Below are 19,477 nucleotides of genomic sequence, written 5' to 3'. Positions count from 1 at the left end.
CTTTTCTACTGGTGCCTTTATCTGCTTGATCTTGAGTTGCACTTTACTCTATGCCCATTAGTTTCCTGAAGGAAGCCTGATATTACACAGTATTTCAGGGTGTTCCCTACCATTATATAGCTTAATTGGCACGGCACCCATGCCGTTTTGGGCACCACTTAAGTGGTGAGCATCAAAACTAACTAATGACTGTTAGCAGATCTAATAATTGTAGTTGGTCCCCAGTGGACTTCTGTGGAAAGTTTTGTCTTTAAGCTTTTTGAGTGTTATTTATTTATTATCTGCTTTAGCTTTTCCAACATTTTAGACACAGATATGGTCATAATAATGGTCCAAAATAATTTAAATAACTATTGAAAAACGTACCATTTTCTTGAGAGTGAACCCCTAAACCCCCCGCCAAATACATGCACCTAAGTCTTCCGCAAACCTAGGGAAAACACTGTATTTAATTTCATTAACTAAAACGGCAGCTCAGGTCTAATAGTTCATGCAAGAAGGAACATGGTAAAAATATCAAGAAGCATAGGAAACCCCCTGACCACAATCCACTGCGCGGCCAGCTCGCCTTACCAGACAACCAACTGTGAGCAGCTGACACTTGCCCCCATGTGGAGGACGTAAAGCCAAAACCCACTCTGTGATTTTCCAAAACGGTTTCTGCAGACACGAGAGGTCTGTTCACTGGCCACTGCCTGCCATAGATGAAACCATTGAACATCAAGGTGGCAGCTCAGCAACACAGCGAGGGGATCAGATACAGACGGAAGAGATGACTCGACAGGTTGACGAGTGTGGACGCGCAAATGAGTCATCAGTGATGAGTTTCACCCGTGACCTACCAGAACCAAAGCCGTCACATTGACCGGGTCTCCCACTCTCTCCAAGACCAGCCGGATCACAGCCGTGCTGCTCTCGTCGACGACAAAGTTAGTCTGCCCCAGGAACCGCAGTGTGGCCGACTCCGACGCCGTGCCAGGGATGGACAGAGCCAGAATCAACCCAGCTAGCAGGACAGGAAGCATTCCTACAAAAAAGGGGGGAAGCATGTGCAGGATTAGTCAACGATAGTCAAGTCACTTTATTTAAATAGCACATTTAAAACAACAGCAGTTGATCCAATGTCCTTTCCAGTTGAGGCAGATGGTTTAAAGCCTGCCTCAATACAGATACAAAACATTAAAGAAATAGAAGGTGCATAACAAGCAGTGACACAAAATGTAATACAAAACAACTGACATGATAAACAGTCCCTCCAGAAAAACGCGATTATGCGATGGCATAATTCAATGCATAATCAGCCATAGTCCGCATATTTATGCGGGGGCCGCATTTTTTCAAATACGCCGCACTTTCGCCGCATAAATTGCCGATTTCCGCGCAAAATATGCGGGGCTTGCATGATTTCATAATCCCCGCATTTTCGTTGCAAAAAAGTCACATATATCTTAGCAGAAAGTTGAAAAATGTTGCGTTTACTTCACACAAGAGCAGCCATTTTCCCCTGTTGCCATGGGAACGTTATGAAGTGACGTAATTTACGTGACGTGAACATCATCGAAAAGCAGGGTGTTGGGGGGAATCGCTTTTTTTTCTCTTTTTCATCAGACCGCAGTTTTTGCAAGTTCCCGCAATTTTTGCAAATTCCCGCAATTTCATTGCATAAAAATTGCATAAATATCCCGCATATTCCATCGCATTTTTTAGGAAAACGTGCCGCACAATTTTTGCCCGCAACAATCACAAAAAAACTCCGCATTTTTCTGGAAGTGCTGGATAAACTAAAGTCAAGTAAAGAAATAGGAAGTTAGGAGAGAAGGAATTAAATCAATAATAGATTAAAAAGCAGCAAAAGGGGGTTTGAAATAAGTCAAGAGAGGACTTGACAGATAAACGTAATGCATATACTGAAACAGCAGGGGCCAATACGGGTATATTTTGAGGGGCTTGGGAAAGCTACAGAAAGTTGATTTTCAGTTCATCCAGTGCCTACATAAATACACTTCAGATATAATGTTTTTGTTTTTTTTAAAGATAATTTTTTTTGCCATTTCTGCCTTTATTTCTGACAGGACAGCTGAAGAGATGAAAGGGGAGAGAGAGGGGGAATGAGATGCAGCAAAGGGCCACAGGTCAGAGTCAAACCGGGGCCCGCCGCGTCAAGGAGTAAACCTCTATATATGGGCGCCCGCTCTACCCACTGAGCTATCTGGGCACCCAGATTTGATGTTTTAGAGATCTGTTCTAACACTCCATAATATTGCAGAAATACTAAGTCTAAAATGTATATGAACACCTACACATCACCCTCAAGAAATGTAAGAAATATCCAGTCAGCAGATTCAAATGATTATGATCTACAGGCAGCGTGGAGCGGCCAGATGTTCAGATGGCCTGGCTTTTGAAAATGTGCAGCCATGCTGGCGGGCAGGCTTGCTGGCCATTATGGTCTAAATGATTCATTACATTACTCAACAATTTCAATGGCTGTTGTCTTCATGTTGTCATAACGGTTAAAGCAGTTGTTGCAGAGTTTATTCTTCTTGACGACATGAATTTCATATGTCACGCGAGAATAAATGTGATCACTTGAGGTATCGTTTCAGTAGTTCAGCGTGACGCTTCAGACAGCCTCCCGTGCAATTCTGCGCTGCCAACACACTCTTCTCTCTCTCTCTAATTATCTTTTCTGCCCTCCTGCTTCCTCCAATCATCCTCACTTCTCTTCTACACCCCTCTTCCCTCCACTTCTCTTTGCCTCTCTCCTTGTCTCCTCTCCTTATGTCCTCTGCTTCCTCTCTCCTCTCACCCAGAATAATCCTAAAGCTGGATGGAGCCACTGAGACAGTTGTCATGGTTAACACAACAAAACAACACAGCATGACAAGTGGGGTGGAGCCAGTTTATAGCTAAATTGCAGCCACTCTGTCCTGTGTCTTTCCCCCTCCCTGCTGCCTCTTACCCATCCCATTCATAATCTGCACCACACAGCCTTGCCAACGGTATGAACACGTAAGGTCTTTGAAAAAAATGTGCTCTTAATTACAAGGTTGAAAAAGAACATCGGCAGCTACGGTGGATGAAGTCATGCTGTTTGGTTCCCTTTTTTTTCAAAAGCAGAAATCATTTAGGAAAGTTGGACATTTCATATGTTCCATTACTGTTATATCAATCGGAGTTGTACTTGGTAGTGGCGAGTGTTTAAATAGCAACCATCCATCAATCAGTTTGTCAGCTTAGAGAGGAGAACGAGACACTGGAGCAGCTGTAGAAGTTGCTGGTTGACAGATACAGTCAAAATCAATTGATGCAGATGATCACCGGTGTGTGTGACAGAGGGAGAGCATATGCATGTGTGAAAGTTTTTGTGGAGGTGGTGTCAAGGGGCACGTGTGTGTGTGTGTGTGTGTGTGTGTGTGTGTGTGTGTGTGTGTGTGTGCATGTGTCACACACATGCCAGAAGTGGAAAGATTGCTGGGAAATCCATCAAAAAAGGATTTAGAGCTGGTGGGGAGCAGGGCTGGACAGTGGGGAACAGAGGGTGAGGCTAAGGGGGAAGAGAGGTGAGTGTGTCGCTGGACAAAGAGAAATAAATCCTGTTATTCGCCCTGCTCTCTCTCTCCTGGTGTTGGGAACTTCCTGCACCACTGACTGAGAGCTTACGTGAAAAGCTATAAAGCCTCGCTCTTGCACCATCTCACAGAAACTGCGTTACACGGGATAAGTCTACACTAGTCTCAGCTACACTCTCATAGGTAATGTAACCGACAGTGTGTGCAATTATATATCTGGACACCTGCTGTGTGTATATTAGAGCTGGGCAATATATCGATATTATATCGATATCGTGATATGAGACTACATATCGTCTCAGATTTTGGACATCGTAATATCGTGATATGACATAAGTGTTGCCTTTTCCTGGTTTTAAAGGCTGCATCACAGTAAAGTGATGTACTTTTCTGAACTTACCAGACTGTTCTAGCTGTTCTATTATTTGCCTTTTCCCCACTTAGACATTATGTCCACTTTACTGATGATTATTTATCTAAAATCTAAGTGTGAAGATATTTTGTCAAAGCACCAATTGTCAACCCTAGAATATCGCCGCAAAATCGTTATCGAGGTATTTTGGTCAAGAATATTGTGATATCTGATTTTCTCCCTATCGCCCAGCCCTAGTGTATATCCACTCGCCTGTCATATCAGATGGTCAAGGCACAGAATGTTTTTGGTCATGACAATACCTCATTGACCACAGCATACAACTTTGCTCAAGATTATGACAATTTTATCACATAGAATGAAAATCCAATTTAAAGGTCCCATATCATGCTGATTTTCAGGTTCATACTTGTATTCTGGGTTTCTACCATAGACTGTATATGAATGGACGTCACCCATTGGTTTGTGGAGATCTGCTATCCGTCGTCGAGTTTGTCGGTTACATTAAACACTTTCACTGGAAATCACATCATAGCCACGCCCTAAAACACCCCCGCTTTATCGCCGATTTTAAAATCAACGAGACCATAACTCAAAAAATTAACATAATTCTGTGTTGCAGGAGACTTAAAACTAGCGATTGAGACCATAAACTCATTATGAATGTTTACTGAGGTAATAAATCAAGTGAGATGTGGGTCACTTTCTCATAGACTACTACAGAAACCGACCTCCTTTTGCAACCGCACGTGTCCCCCCCTGCTGGAATTCAGATAGAATGCAGGTTTAAGGCACTTCCGCATTTGCAGCACTTCGCCGAACTGGATGCATTGCCCATTAATATACGGTCTATGGTTTGTACTAGAACATGTTTACATGCTTTAATGTTCAAAAAGCACATTATTTTTCTCATACTGTCTGCCTGAATATACCTGTATTCACCCTCTGTCTTTTAGCGTCTGTTTCTTTAAGCAACCCTCTTAAAAAAAGTCTGTTGGTTGATTGGTTAACGTGCTTTCCAGGTCTCCGCATCTGCGCTCACGGAGCACTTTCTTCCTATACATAGTATAGTTGTGACATCACAACCATACAGAAGTCCTGACGGCTCGTTTAAAGGCTCAGTTTCTGAATACAAGCTGTGTGCATTTCTCTGTGGATTGAGCGTTTTCACAGTATTTATAAAGCACCTTGAAATGCTTAATAATAATAATAAAAAAAAATACATCAAAAGACAAAAGGAAATCTCGCTTTTACAATATGGGACCTTTAATTTCAGTCTCTCTATGTCATGTGTGCCTTCAGTTTTCAGAACAAAAGGTCTGACTTCCCACACTCTATTTCTTCAGTAAACCTCACTTCCAAACATCCAAATGATTGCCTAACATCCCTTAGACCACAATCTTTTAGATGGATGGTAGCAAGTATCCAACTCTCTAACCTCCTAACCCCCTACTCCAAAACAGAGGGGTGGTCCCTTTTGCATCCACTGACCCAGATGCCGCACTTCCTTCAAAGGGCCTAATACAAAGCAGATGCTGTGTGGATGACACAGGTCTGTTTAAAAGCAGCAGGGCAGTTTTTATGCTGGCATCATGTGTTGTGCCAACCTTGACCCCGGGGGTTACAGGGGGACCACTGATCTGTCTGTCACAGCAAAAGGCAGCATGGAGTGCCTGGCGCAGACCTCTGACATTGATAAGGCTGGGAGTCAGAGTCCATGTTGAGAGGTGCACAGAGACACAGTAGCATGCGTGCACACACAATCACACACACACACACACACACACACACACACACACACACACACACACACACACACACACACACACACACACACACACACACACACACACACACAGAAGTTTGCATACATGGATGCATTTCCCAGAGCTGGCGCAGTCAGCATATGCATCCAAAATGCAGGATCTCAATGCTCAGATAGACAGCTGGGTGACAGGCCAGGACACTGGAGAGCTCTGAAATGCATGAAAACACACTGTCCATCACAACATACCGTGTGCCAAAGGAAAAGAAAATGATGGCTGGGACCACGACTCTGAGACCTGGCGCTTGAACAAGCCACAGACAACACCACAACTAAAGACACTGCACATTCTGAACATCCAAAATTGCTTTTATTGACTTATTCTGTGACTCTAACCTCAGTCAGCTGACTTTCTTTTATTACATTACTTCCTGGAACACACAGCGTCCAGTAAATATTACCCACACTATATATAGTACTGGCTAAATGTGTCATGCACATCACTGGATTCATCCACATACAGGACAACAATGCATTGTTAGATACACTCTTAATCTGATCACCTTAAGCCTTGGCCTTGAACCTGCAATCATCATAACCATTTGTGTCCAGTACATAATACTTGCAGCTAACTTCTTTCTTCTTTTCAATATGCAGAGTCATTAAGAATTATGGTCCTCTTGCACAAGCAGGCTTTGTGCTTGCCAGGAAAGTTTCTTAGCGCTGGGCATTGAGCTACACCAGGAGTACCACTAAGTCCACTCGTTTCAGCGGCTAAGCTCAGATCAAAGCTAAAGGGAACAATGCGTAGACAACACACACATGCAGCTGGACACACAAACGCACGCACACGTCATGTACAGAGTATCTCTTTGCAATCACTCCTCTCTGATCTCCCCAGTGGTGGAAGAAGTATTCAGATCCTTTACTTAAGTAAAAGTACTAATACCACACTGAAAAAAAAGACAAGTAGAAGTCCTGCATTTAAAATGTTACTTAAGTAAAAGTATGTAAGTATCATCGGGAAAAGGTACTTAAGGTATTAAAAGTAAAAGTACTCAATGCAGAAAAATCCTCACATTTTAGAAACTGGAAACGATCAAAACTGTTCTGTCGATCAACTAAGTGTTAAATCGGCTCAGCTGTACTTGTAGTTTATAAAATAGGACGTTACTATAACAACCTACATGTGTTCTGTGTGCAAAAATCTTAATCTAAAAAGTAACTAGTAACTAAAGCTGTAACAGATGAATGTAGTGGAGCAAAAAAGTACAATATTTCTCTCTGAAATGTAGTGGAGTAGAAGTAGAAAGTGGCACGGAAAGAAAAGACTCAGGTAAAGTCCCTCAAATGTACTTGAGTAAATATACCTAGCTACATTCCACCACTGGACCTCTCTCTGTCACACATCTTATCACTTCCTTCTTCTCGGAGACAAACTCCTTTTTCCTGTATCTGTGTGATGGACAGCTCGTCACCAGACAGGCCGTCCCGACAGGCTCAGACGTGATAAGCACCCTGAGCAGTCAACAGTGATAACATCAGTCCTGGTCAGCGTTGGTTTGACCCCGTCACCTGTCAGCCCTTCTTAAAGCAGCCTACCGGTGTTAGGTGCCTGGGTCACAAAAACCCTTACATCAGATCCCTTGCAGACGTCCTTGTGTTTGCCAACTGTCCTGTCCCGTCCTGTCTTGTCAGTTCTGTTATTGTCCCGTCTCACTTCCCTCTGGTTGTTCCGTTTGTCACCTTGTCGTGTTTTACGTGTTATGTGTTACACTTCGTACGTGGTGCTTTAATCCCCCCCTGCCCTTATATGGATCCAGGGTCTCACTAAAACAGGGTGAATGGTTATGGTGGGGCAACCATTAATGCACTGTATGTAATTCTAAATATGAATGTAACATACTGTGTATATAAAATATATTGCTTTATAATAAAAATAAAGTTGTCCTCCGAAGAGGAAGAAAAAAAAAAAAGATCCCTTGCAGACAGACCACACGCACACATGCACACACGCACGCGCGCGCACACACACACACACACACACAAACTAGGGCTTAACAATATATCGTTTTTTTTATCGTCATCGCAATATCCACTGGCGCAATATACATATCGCGAAAGGTTGCGACATATCGCAATAGACACTACCAGATTTTGTATGTTAGTTGAAAGAAAATATCAGTACAACTGCACTTTAAAGTGTAACTCATTCTTTTTTAGTGGTGCCTGTTATTGTCAATTCAATGTTCAATGTGTTCAATAAAAGAAAAAAGTAAAAGAAAAGTTAGAAATTATTTCCTTTTATTTGTTTTAAATTCAACAGGCAATTTGTTGTATTTTAGAAGAATACCGAAAGCAACAGAAAGGCAGGACTGAGTACATTTTAATATCTGTTAATTTATCGCAAGCAATATCGTTATTGCGATATTCAACATTATCGCGTATTGCATATTTTCCTCATATCGTGCAGCCCTAATAAACACACACACACACACACACATTGATCTATTGGATATCCCTGTCGGAGGTGCACAGGGGGTTTCTGGTTGCAGGGCTGCTCCTGGGGTCAGTGCCTCTAGGGTTTCTCCTGACAGCGGCCGCTGTGTCGTAATCTTTGGCATCAATTATTCACTGCGAGCCTAAGACTGTAACAGTCAGAGGATGGTGGTAAGCGTGACACTGCAGGATTCGCTGTATAGCACGTGCCATGTGCCATTCTGTAGTTAAGTCAGGTTTCGGGCTGTTGACAACCTGTAAGTATACGTAATGGTGCGAGCGGTCACAGGCGCTCATGTTTTACAGTGGGTGACTTAACCCCTTTGAACTCTGCAATAGAAATGGTCTGCCAGTGCCTACAGTTGGCATTTTTGCTTAATGTGATGTCATTTCTTAGGAGTATCTTCAAATGCTTCATAACCCTAAAATTAGTACAACCTAAAGCTAAAAGGTTATGTAAGTCAATAAACCATAACAATTAATAAAGTACTGTAATTGTGTCAAAAATGTAAAAACAAATTAAGAAATCCGTGTTTTCACTCTCAAATTTGACCTATTTAACACACAAAACATATTGATCCAAAAGATTTCTAAATGTAGAAACATTAACAAAATATTTCTTCACACTCCATAAGTTATTTGAACTATGTACATTTTTGTGTTTTTGAGAAATGCTCAATTTTATGAGCAGAGTGTAAAGGCGTTTTGATAGTGTCATCTGCAAAAGAATGGAGCCTCCCCCCGTTTTGCACCAGACGTCACGTAACGGGACAGCGTGATCAAAAGTGTACAACGTGGTGATACCAAAGACAGAAGCCTTAGCTTTCTGCTGCAAAAAAAAGATTGAATGCTCTAGCTGTGGTGGTTTTTATTTTAGATTGATTTAAACAGGATCATGTAAACAACGGGTTCAATTTCTTCTCGTTAACTGAAAAATAGGCCTCCGTTCTTTGTCTCGTTGAAGACAGAATCTGTCATCGCGTTTTGCCTCTTCAGCTCTCCGGGAGCGTCTCGAGGTGTAAGTACCAGCCTCTATAATCAGAGCCAAGCACTTTGCCTTTACCCTAGTTATATCACCGGGAAAACTACGCATTTGAAGCTTTAAAAGAGGAAAGCAATTTCGCTTACTTCCTTTTTGGTAGAGGTTGTGTGGGATAGCAGTCTGTAGAGTTTTAATCAAGGGCTTTCCCATGAGGCATCCCTGCCCTGAGGCTTCCCTGGTCCTGAGACGCCCTTGGTATAGAGCTTGTGGTTATATCTGGCAGTTAGTCACACGCACCCACATAAACACACACACACACACACACACACACACACACAGAGGCACAGAGAGTGATTTGCAGTTGTCTGACACTGGGAGGCCTGCAGTGGGATCTCATTCATCAATCTTACAGCTCTGGTCGGTGATATGGAGTCAGTCTGGCCACAAAAAGAAACTGCTCTGTCATTAACATCAACTAATATAACAGTGTGTTCTTGGAACGTTTGTGTGTCTCCTCCGGACAAATTCACACTAAATACCGACCACGCACACAGACAGTATGACCGATACTGACAGAGATAAACAGATAAGTAAACAGAAACAGATGGCGTGGTAGGCAGAAATGCAGATAGAAGGAGGTGATAATAAGCCTGCGTGTATATCAATCTGTATTTATGTGTAATGTATGGGGTGACTGCTAAGCCAATTCTTTTGGGATATAAACAGTGGAAAAATGGGAAAGCTTCTGGGGGTTGGATGGCCGGGTTATTATTCAGAGGTCAGACTACATATGAAAACATTTACAATATGATATGTACTGTATGTGATATGAGGATGCAGATGCAAGAGCTTACTCAAAAATATCTTGGTTATATAAATCCGTTGATACATTAAACATACAATTTAATTGAGCAAATCTAATAAAACAAAAACAAAAAAAGTAATAATGCTATCGTGTCATTTCATGCATATAACCAACAAAGATGTTTCTCTTTTTTTATTTATTTTTTTATTTATAAGTCTCATGTGTTTGGCCCGAAACCATGGTGCCTCCTCTGCTGTTTATTGGATTGTTTTCTGTTTGAGCTGCACTTCACGCTAAGCGATGCCACCAGCCCAATGTGTGCCGGGCCCTACCACAGAAACCACCCACCGTCCGTTTTCTCAGCCCCGTGTAGCCGCGGGCTGCTATGCCCGGTCAACTCGCGAGCCCATAATTGCACTTCGCATGTAGTTTCTCCCTCTGGTATTTTTAGATCAGTGAATGTTCTCGCCATGCAGAGAAGCTGGGGAGAAGAAATTAAGAAACTTAATAAGCGAGTGGAGCTAAAATATACATCATTAAATCTGACACAAGAACTCTGTGTTAGTCACTTGGCTTATTTTGGAGAGCTCAAGACCCCAAAACAGAATTCTATTTATTTTGAGGAGAAAAAAAAAAACAGAAAACCTACTATTAGTCCAACAAGAAGCGGAGAAGGATTTTGGGGGAAATGAGGATGGCGGAGTGCTGAATTGCAGCCAAATAATGCCATTCCACATAAGGGGAGGTAGAAAACACTTGAATGAATACCTCTCTAAAAGAACCAAAAATGCATGAGGTCAGCCTTCCAGCTATTGTCAGACGATACTTTTCAACCAGGCATTTCTCCTTCAGGGGGCAAGAGGCTGCCAATCAAGTGTGCATTTTACTGTGAAAAAAAGAAACAGAGAGAGAGAAAGAGAAAGAGAGAGAGAGAGAGAGAGAGAGAGAGAGAGAGAGAGAGAGAGGGACAGAGAGAGAGGGAGAGTTTTCCTGAGGTATTGTCCACCCGGCCGTGGTCGGCTGCTCTTAAGTTGAGCCAATGGCATCTCGCATCCCTAACTAAAAACAAGACTTTTTTTCTGCTTAGGGAATAGTGGGAAGCAAGGAATATAGAAAAAGCAAAGTGGTTCCAATTGAGTAGGAACCAGTGCGTGAGCAATTTAGAGCGCTTTCCAGTTCGAGCATTGGCTGACTGATTAGCCTGTATGACACACAGTGATGGAGGCAGACAGAAAAGCACTTTCAGGGGATTAAACAAGGTTGTGCTCTCCACAGTCTCGAAGACCAAAGGGCCAAATTAGAAAAGGGTATTACTTCATTGCATGTAACTGCTTGGGCCTGGACGAAATGCTAATTGCATTTCAAAAGAGTTCCCAAAACAGAGAGGCAACCCAGAACAGGGGGAGTATTTTCATTGGAGAAGAAGCGGGACTTTACGATTCACTGACCAGCGCACAATTTAAAGGAGCAGGCTTTTGTTCACTCATGCTCCTTTTTGTGTTTTGTGTGCACTTCTGAAATTGCCACAGTTCTCTATTCTTTTGTTTCTCCCACTTTTTTTTGGCAATGCCCGGCCTCCTATCCAACAGAATCCAAGCCATCCTATTCAGACTCCCTCCTTCTCCCTCGGGTCTACTCTATCACTCCTGAACAAGGACACAAACACACACACACACACACACACACACACACACACACACATCCTCGGTACAGTAGGTGTGGGAGAGCCCCTCTTTCAGGCATTTGCAGCTCTGGAAAACTAAGGGCCAGATGGCAGGATTGAGAAGGAAGCAAATCCTTGAACAAGTGTGGTCAACAGAACCTGATTATCAAACAGAAGAATAATTTTAAAAAACTGCTATGCTGCTGCACATTTCTTTTAATCTAGCCGGCCATCAAGCGTGTTGTTTTGCTATGCAACTGGGAGTGGGAGAGAATGCGCAGGTCCTGTCACGGCACCAATCAATCTCAAAGGTATCTTATCTCGCATTGAATGGCATTTCAATCTAATCTAAAAAAAAACAGTGTTCCCCGCAGTGCTTCACACAATGAAAGACGCAAAAATGCAGCGTGTGTTTTCTATTTCTCACCAAGTGATCCTGATCTTGTGAGATGTTCTACTCACAAATCTATCATCTATAATGAAAGGCATCCAGAGAGAGTGGATAAATACATCTTTTTACACAATAAAGACACCCCGCCAACTCTCAGCCAAGCTTGGATCACCCCCCACCACCTAAATGAGGGATTCCTCTTCCATGACCAACTACAGTACAATGAGGGAAGTGAGAGATAAACAGAGAAAGACAAGAAAAGAAAAGTAAAGAAAGAGAGCCTGGTGTAAGGGACGGGGCAGATCGGGGGCTGGGGGTGGGGGTGTGTGTGTGTGTGTGTGTGGATGAAATAATACAGAACGGGTCATACACACCGTGGGGGATGGCAGAGAAAATAAGGTTGAAGGGTAATGGAGAGAACTGAGGGTTTCAGAAGATTGATCTAAGAGTCGGTGACCTACATCAACAGGTCTATGTTTTAAATAGCACCCCCCCCCCTTTCTCTTACACCCACAAACACCCACCCACCCACCCACACACACACACACACAAATCTCTCTCCCTGCCAGTGTGCAGTGTGTTTAAAAATAAAATGCATTGTGTTCACTGGAGGAAAAAAAGTTGTTTTTTACCAAGACCTTTAATAAAAATGACACATTTTAAAGCTGTAATTGCAATACCGCAATATTTTTGCTGAAGGTTATCATACCGTCAGAATCGTATACCGGTAAACATGCCTAACACACACAGACACACACACACACACACCCTGGTGAGAGGCAGTTGTATTACTAACAAAGAAGGAAGGGTACAAGGATGGATAGACATGATGTCCTTCCAGCCGAACGCAAAGTGTGACCCGCTCAACCTGACCTGCCTAAATTAGGACAGGAAGCAGGGGCCACCATGGGATGTGTTCCACGTGGCTCCCCCAAAAACATCTCGGCGAGGGGTGGAACTCATGGGGATTTATGGCCAGTACAGAGTGACCCATGTGGGGGCCCGCGCGTTTAAAGAAAGGGATCAGCGAAGAGCAACCAAAGAGTGTGTTCATTTATCAAATAAAGCTGCGGAGCTGGTTTATTGCTTCGGGATAATAAGTCATTCAATGTTCCCAAAAAAAAAAAAAAAAAAAAAAGATTCCTGCTTTCAACAGTCCTTGAGACTTAATTTAATTTGGACAGTCTAGCCGAGCTGATGCGAGCCAGAAGAAACAACCTTCCTAAACATTGTTGTACTTTTCATTGTTTTGACATTTGAGAAAAGGATGTTTGTCTGATTTTCCATGCAGTTTGCAAGTTGAGATGAAACATAGCTGCTTTCGTTTAACTGGATTTAAATGCAATCACCAAAAACTGTGGCCAACTGAACATATTACAAAAAATATTAGAAATTGAAATAGCTAATGTTGTTTGACTGTTATAGATTAATTGAAATATTTGTGGTGTTCTTTTTCAACGAGTATGGTTAAACCTAATAAGAGAAACTGGCCATGCATTACACTCAGCACAGCAAGCAGAAGCGGCTGACCTGTCTGAGGCCACCGGCTTTAGTGACATCACAAGAGGTCAGAGTTCAAGTGTAATACTCCAATGGAGATGCTGGGCAGCTGTGGGAGGGCACCTCATCGCCCGTACAGAGCGTAAGAGCTGGGCAATATATCGATATTATATTGATATTGTGATATGAGACTAGATATCGTCTTAGATTGTGGATATCGTAATATGGCATAAGTGTTGTCTTTTCTTGGTTTTAAAGGCTGCATTACAGTAGCAGACTGATCTCATAAAGTGGCGTATGTATCACACGGCAATTCATACGCCGTTTTGGCGTGTTATCAAGACGCATAATCGCTTTTTAGCGTGTTTATCAACGCCGTTCTGCCGCCATTGACCAACATTGCGTGTGAATTTTCGCGTAGCGAGTAGTATGAAAGGACGCAAGTCCTTTCACACGTGTGGCGTTTTTCAACCGTTTTTTTGTTTTGTTAATTTTTATTTTTTAAGCCTTCCCCGACGCCACGTGGTGTGTATGTTTACATCCGCTGTATGCAGGTAGACATACACGTGGATAGCTCAAAATGCGTACAGATAACACGCCATTTGGCTTTTGGAAAGTGGCGTGTATGTTAACGCACAGTCATGATGCCGTGTTGACAGTAGAGTGATGTCATTTTCCGAATACACCAGACTGTTGTAACTGTTCTATTATTTGCCTTTACCCACTTAGTCATTATATTCACATTACTGGTGATTATTCATCAATAATCTCATTGTGTAAATATTTTTTGCGAAAGCACCAATAGTCAACACTACAATATGGTTGCGGTATCGATATCGAGGTATTTGGTCAAAAATATTATGATATTTGATACTCCATATTGCCCAGCCCTAGTAAGATATAAAAACGTGTGTGTGTGTGCATGTGTGTGTATTTATAAAAGTACAATTATGAGAGTTGACAGCGAGGTCATGGCCGAGGGTTTGCTCCAGCGACCGTACCAGCATCGTCGCGCCGGGAACAATATGCGGTTGGTCAGGCCCACTAAGGAGACCTCAGGATTGTTGGCCATGTCGGAGGGCCCACCACTTTCCTGTCCCTCTGCTCCAAGGACAACTACTACTAAAACATGATACCGTCTCCCGTGCGTAAGCATGAGCTGTCGAATGACTTTTGAAAAACAAAGTACTCAACTCCCAAAGAACTTTGAAAGAGACATGTTAACGACTTGAATTTGTCCGATCACTGAATCTAAAATCAACTTTTTCAAGGTTCCCAGACATGTTTCAGGCAACTTAAACAACAGGAAGGCGTGTACAGTATGTACATTATATGTACACACACAGCATAGCTCCTGTCCCACAGTTAGGAACGTACTGAATGTCCATTAGAAATTAGGGCTGCAACTAGCAATTATTTTCATTGTCAATTAATCTGTCCATTATTTTAAAGAAAATTGTGAAAAGTGACGATCAGTGTCTCCCAAAAGCCCAAGATGATGTCCTCAAATGTCTTGTTTTGTCCACAACTCAAAAGGTATTGAGTTTACTGTCACAGAGGCAAGAAGAAACTAGAAAATACTCACATTTAACAAGCTGGAATCAGAGAATTTTGACTTTTTGACTCAAACCTAATAATCGATTAGAAAAATAGTTGCCAATTACTTTAATATTTGACAACTAATCTTTGCAGCTCTATTAGAAATTAGCACACGCAGAATAATCTAAGCTTCTTCTGGTCTAGCACTAAAAACATTTTTCTACGTCCCAGTTCGCATCATGGTTCTTAATTATATTAATCTCTCTAGGTAGGATTTATAGATAACTGTATTGTTTTGTTTTGTATTTTTTATTATTTATTTTTCTGACAATGTTTTTATTAATTTTCCATGCAATTACAATTTTCAACCCCCACCCCCCCCACCGTCCAAACCCAAAACTAAATTTCTCTCTCAACCTCTGCCGTACCACAACAATCAAAAAACAAAGAGCAATCACAGTAGCAGCTCCCCTATGTCTTCTCCTTTATGTGTATTATTCGTTGTGCAACCCTGTGTTGTAAAATGGCAAATAATAATAATAATAATAATAATAATAATAATAAACCTAATCTTGAAACCTTCCACATCTCAGCTGTGCATGCACAAATGCATGGCTAAGAATCTATTGCTCCAAGCTCTGGCTTGCTGTTTCAAAAATGATAACACCTGGTTTATAAACTCAAATAAGCATTGAGTTAGCCCAGTCAGCTCCCAGCAGAGTGAAACAGAGGCAGATTTAAAGGTATACATCTGTCTTGCATCGAAGGAGAGTGAATTATTCTACTGCGTGGTACTTCTGAGGGAAATGGTAATCGGAGAGAGAAGAGGTAACGTCGTAGGTGCAACATTTTATCCTCTCAAGGTGTGGAAATGAAAACCAGACCATAACTAATGAGAGGTGTATGAGGTCTGCTGGTTTTCTCTTCCCACATCGTAAAAAATGTAGAACACTCACTGAGGGGAAGACATGTATAACCTTTTTCATTGTATTTACCTGTAATACCATGTGCTATAAAAAAAAATGAAATAGTTCTCTGCAGGGCTGCAATTTCACTTGATTATTAAAATGCTCATATTATGCTCATTTTCAGGTTCATAATTGTATTTAGAGGTTATATCAGAATAGGTTTACATGGTTTAATTTTCAGATAACACCATGTTTTTGTTGTTCTGCACATTGCTGCAGCTCCTCTTTTCACCCTGTGTGTTGAGCTCTCTGTTTTAGCTACAGAGTGAGGCATCACACTTCTGTTCCATCTTTGGTTGGAGTCACACATGCGCAGTAGCTAGGTAAGGACTACTAGCCAGTCAGAAGCAGAGTATGAGGGCGTGCCACGCTAGCAGCTAGGCGAGCATTATAACGTGTGTTACAAAGTGACGCACATTCGTCATTCGGAAGTAAAGGCTGGACTACAGTAGAGCTGTTTGGAGCAGTTTGTGAAGTGTTTTCTGTTGGAGATGGTAAGTCCCTTTGGGGGGGACTTTGGGCTTTTTCACTTATTACATGCACAAAAAGATATATAACAGGATAAAGGAAAGGGAAAAAGCCAAAAAGCATAATATGAGCACTTTAAAGAGGATATTGTGAGCTGCAGAAAATAAAATTACAAAAACAACCGAACAACTTGTGTTTCAATATAACTTTTGCAGAGATGTCTAGGAAGTAATTTGGAACTGCTGTAGATCACAAAATAAATCATGAATATCTGTATTTATGGAGTATATATACAGTAAAGGCATGCAAAGTTCCAATTCAACTTTATAAATGTCCTTCATTCAACAGATAAAGACATCATTTACAAGTCTTGCCCCCAACAGTGATCCATGGGTGAACGGATCAGCGGAGGCGGGCCCGGCCAGCCTGTTGCAGGGCGGTTAAGTGTATGTAGAGCTGTGCCTTCAGCTACCATTTCCCTCCATCCCCACACACTGGGAACGCAAGCCCCTCTCATCCGCAGCAAACATCAATCTCATCCTGTCCGCAATGTGCAACACTCCAGCACCTTTCATCAATGAAGCGGCTCTGTTTATGGCACTGTCCCCTTTTGTACTGTGCGGCCATTAGAGGCGTGAGACAGAAGGAGAGAGAGGCAGGCAGTAAAACAGTTTCCGCCCAGTGAATCACATTCAGACCCTCATACAGGCGACTGGGGGCTGACCCCTGCCAGGCGATGACACAAACGCTGACAAACAAAGGACCTGAGCTCTGAGCAAGTGTAGATCCTATAGGATCTAAATCTACAAAAAAAAAAAAAAACAGACCAACAGACTGTGACCCTGTGGGTTTGGGATGATGGAAATAGAGATTGTAGGCTTGAATACAATGTGTGAAAATGTCATGGCAAGTTTTGCTGCTTATATACAAACAAAGGGGGGGGGGGGTTCAATAATGCCACCCTTTTATACAAAGATACATTCCAGAAACAGTTAACAGTGAAGGGTTGGCGCTGAGGAAGAGCAGGTGTAAGTGCTGAATGGATACAGAAGCAGCTCCCTCCCTTCCTCCCCAGGGAGAAAAAAGGGATTTAGCTCGGCTGAGGCGCCGCAGAGGAGGCAACAAAAGAGATTTGCAAGGGACGCACCAAGATGACATCATGTCAAATAGATAACAGATAAGGTGGACATATTCAATTATTCAAGGATTGACCCCCCCCCCCCCCACCACCACCACCACCACCGCCACCGCATCAACTGGTGTAAACTATGAAGCCTGCACATCTGCGTAGAAGAATCAGCAGGCACAATGAGGCTACAGGCATCAATCGTTGATTTAATAGTAAGAGCACATGTGCGCAACTTTAAGCGTGCCAAGATTACTTATGGCCCGAGTTAAGCCTATATAGATTAGTCAACGGAGCCTTTATGAGAGGGTCTCCAGCTCACCATGTGTGGCAGTTCCCCCCTGAATTGTTGTTTTATTTTCAGTGGGAGAGAGAAACCCCACACAAAGCGCAGTAATCACACTGGAGATCCTGGATGTAACCATGGAAGCGTTTGTCTCCGTCCTCAATGGGCTGCCCGGCCATTCATTTACTGATTGCGCTGAATCAATATTTAGGCTTTTCAATTTTATTAGCTGCTCCGAGGGGGGGTTTTCTTGGCACAATGCAAAAAAAAGAAATTAGCAGTGGCCAACCACTTTTAATCGTTTTCTTATAGTGTTATACAATATGTCTGCTTGAGCTGTCTGGCATAATTGATGAGGAGTATCGCTACTCATTTGTTTCCTTTATTCTCTGCGCTATTAATCTGCCACTGGCAATGACGCTTGGAGTCACCAATCATTACTGACACATGAACTGAAAAATAAATCCGAGGCGCTTGCATTGTCCTAGAGACGGTATAGCCATGTGTCACAAAGAGATATCATCTTGCGTCCAAGCCTTTCTATGAAATTATCCAGCAAAGTTTGGCTGGCCGCTGTAGGCAATACTGCCCACACTCCCGATGACAAACAAAAGCACATTTGAAAAGAGGTACGTAAGGTAATGCATTCCAACTTACCTGACACCTTGCTTGGCCCTCTCTGTCCAAAAGATAAATTACTATAATGTGTTTATTGCTGAGGAAAACATCGATGAGTGCTTTTCAGGGTCTTCGGCTCCTTCTCTTCTCAAACAGCAGCCAATAATAACGGCATCATTTTGTATTGTTTACTAAGAACTGGACTCGGCTTTGGGATCCCGGTGAACAGCATGGGATGAAGCGCGTATGTCATCTAACGGGACTGGAGAAGCCGGGAGAAATAGCGGAGACGGAGCGGTTCCCCCGGTGTGTTCAGGACCTTCTCCACTCTCTCTAGTCTACACGCAGCTCCGTCCACCGGCAGCCATGTGCTAGCTGCTGCTACTGTACACACACACACACGACTCACTGTTCCAACAGAAAGATTAGTTTGCAGCTACTCAGGGACTCCCGGCTCGTCTCCCGGTCGCTGCCTAATGAGACATGTTTTAATCCCATTTGTCTCAAGGGTGCTCGGTGTGGCGGTGGACAGCTCCACCCTGTGACCCGAACAGGCATAGAGGCCCCGCAGTAGTAGTCCTGCTGGGGGCTAAGTTAGTCTCCCCTCTCTTGTAGTCGCTACACATAAACTTTGCAAATGTGTACCTCTTCATAAGAAACTTAAAATCTGACACACGTGTAGTTTCATGCCAAATCCCTTTTGCATGCCTGCCGACGTAGCCTAGCATGTTGTTCGCTGTTGATTTATAAATTAAAGTATAACGTTAACGCAAATACGTCCTCAACTAAATGCCAGGAGGGCAGTGCTGTCTTTACATATAAATTTAGAAAAAAAGACTTTGATACAATTTACTCCTGTATTTTAAAGTAAATTTAGCTGACGCTAAAGTTAGTTAAGCTAACGTTAGCTAGTTGAGTTTAC

The 19,477-nt window shown here is 42.5% G+C and overlaps 1 protein-coding gene across 2 annotated transcripts in view; it reads right to left on the bottom strand.

The window, feature by feature from the left end:
- adgrv1 (adhesion G protein-coupled receptor V1) overlaps nt 1-19,089 on the bottom strand; it is a 176,074-nt gene extending 156,985 nt beyond the window's left edge. For both annotated transcript variants that reach the window (XM_039802605.1, XM_039802606.1), the window contains exons 1-2: nt 18,595-19,089; nt 843-1,027 (exon numbers count right to left, since the gene is read on the bottom strand). In XM_039802605.1, coding sequence (XP_039658539.1) covers nt 843-1,025 — 183 coding nt within the window. In that variant the 5' untranslated portion in view covers nt 1,026-1,027; nt 18,595-19,089. The remainder of the gene's footprint in view (nt 1-842; nt 1,028-18,594) is intronic.
- Nucleotides 19,090-19,477: the final 388 nt, after the last annotated feature.

This window comes from Perca fluviatilis, chromosome 6 (assembly GCF_010015445.1).
Source record: "Perca fluviatilis chromosome 6, GENO_Pfluv_1.0, whole genome shotgun sequence".
Taxonomy (NCBI): Eukaryota; Metazoa; Chordata; class Actinopteri; order Perciformes; family Percidae; genus Perca; species Perca fluviatilis.
The sequence above is the reverse complement of the archived record's forward strand: the minus strand, read 5'-3'. Positions and strand labels throughout refer to the sequence as shown.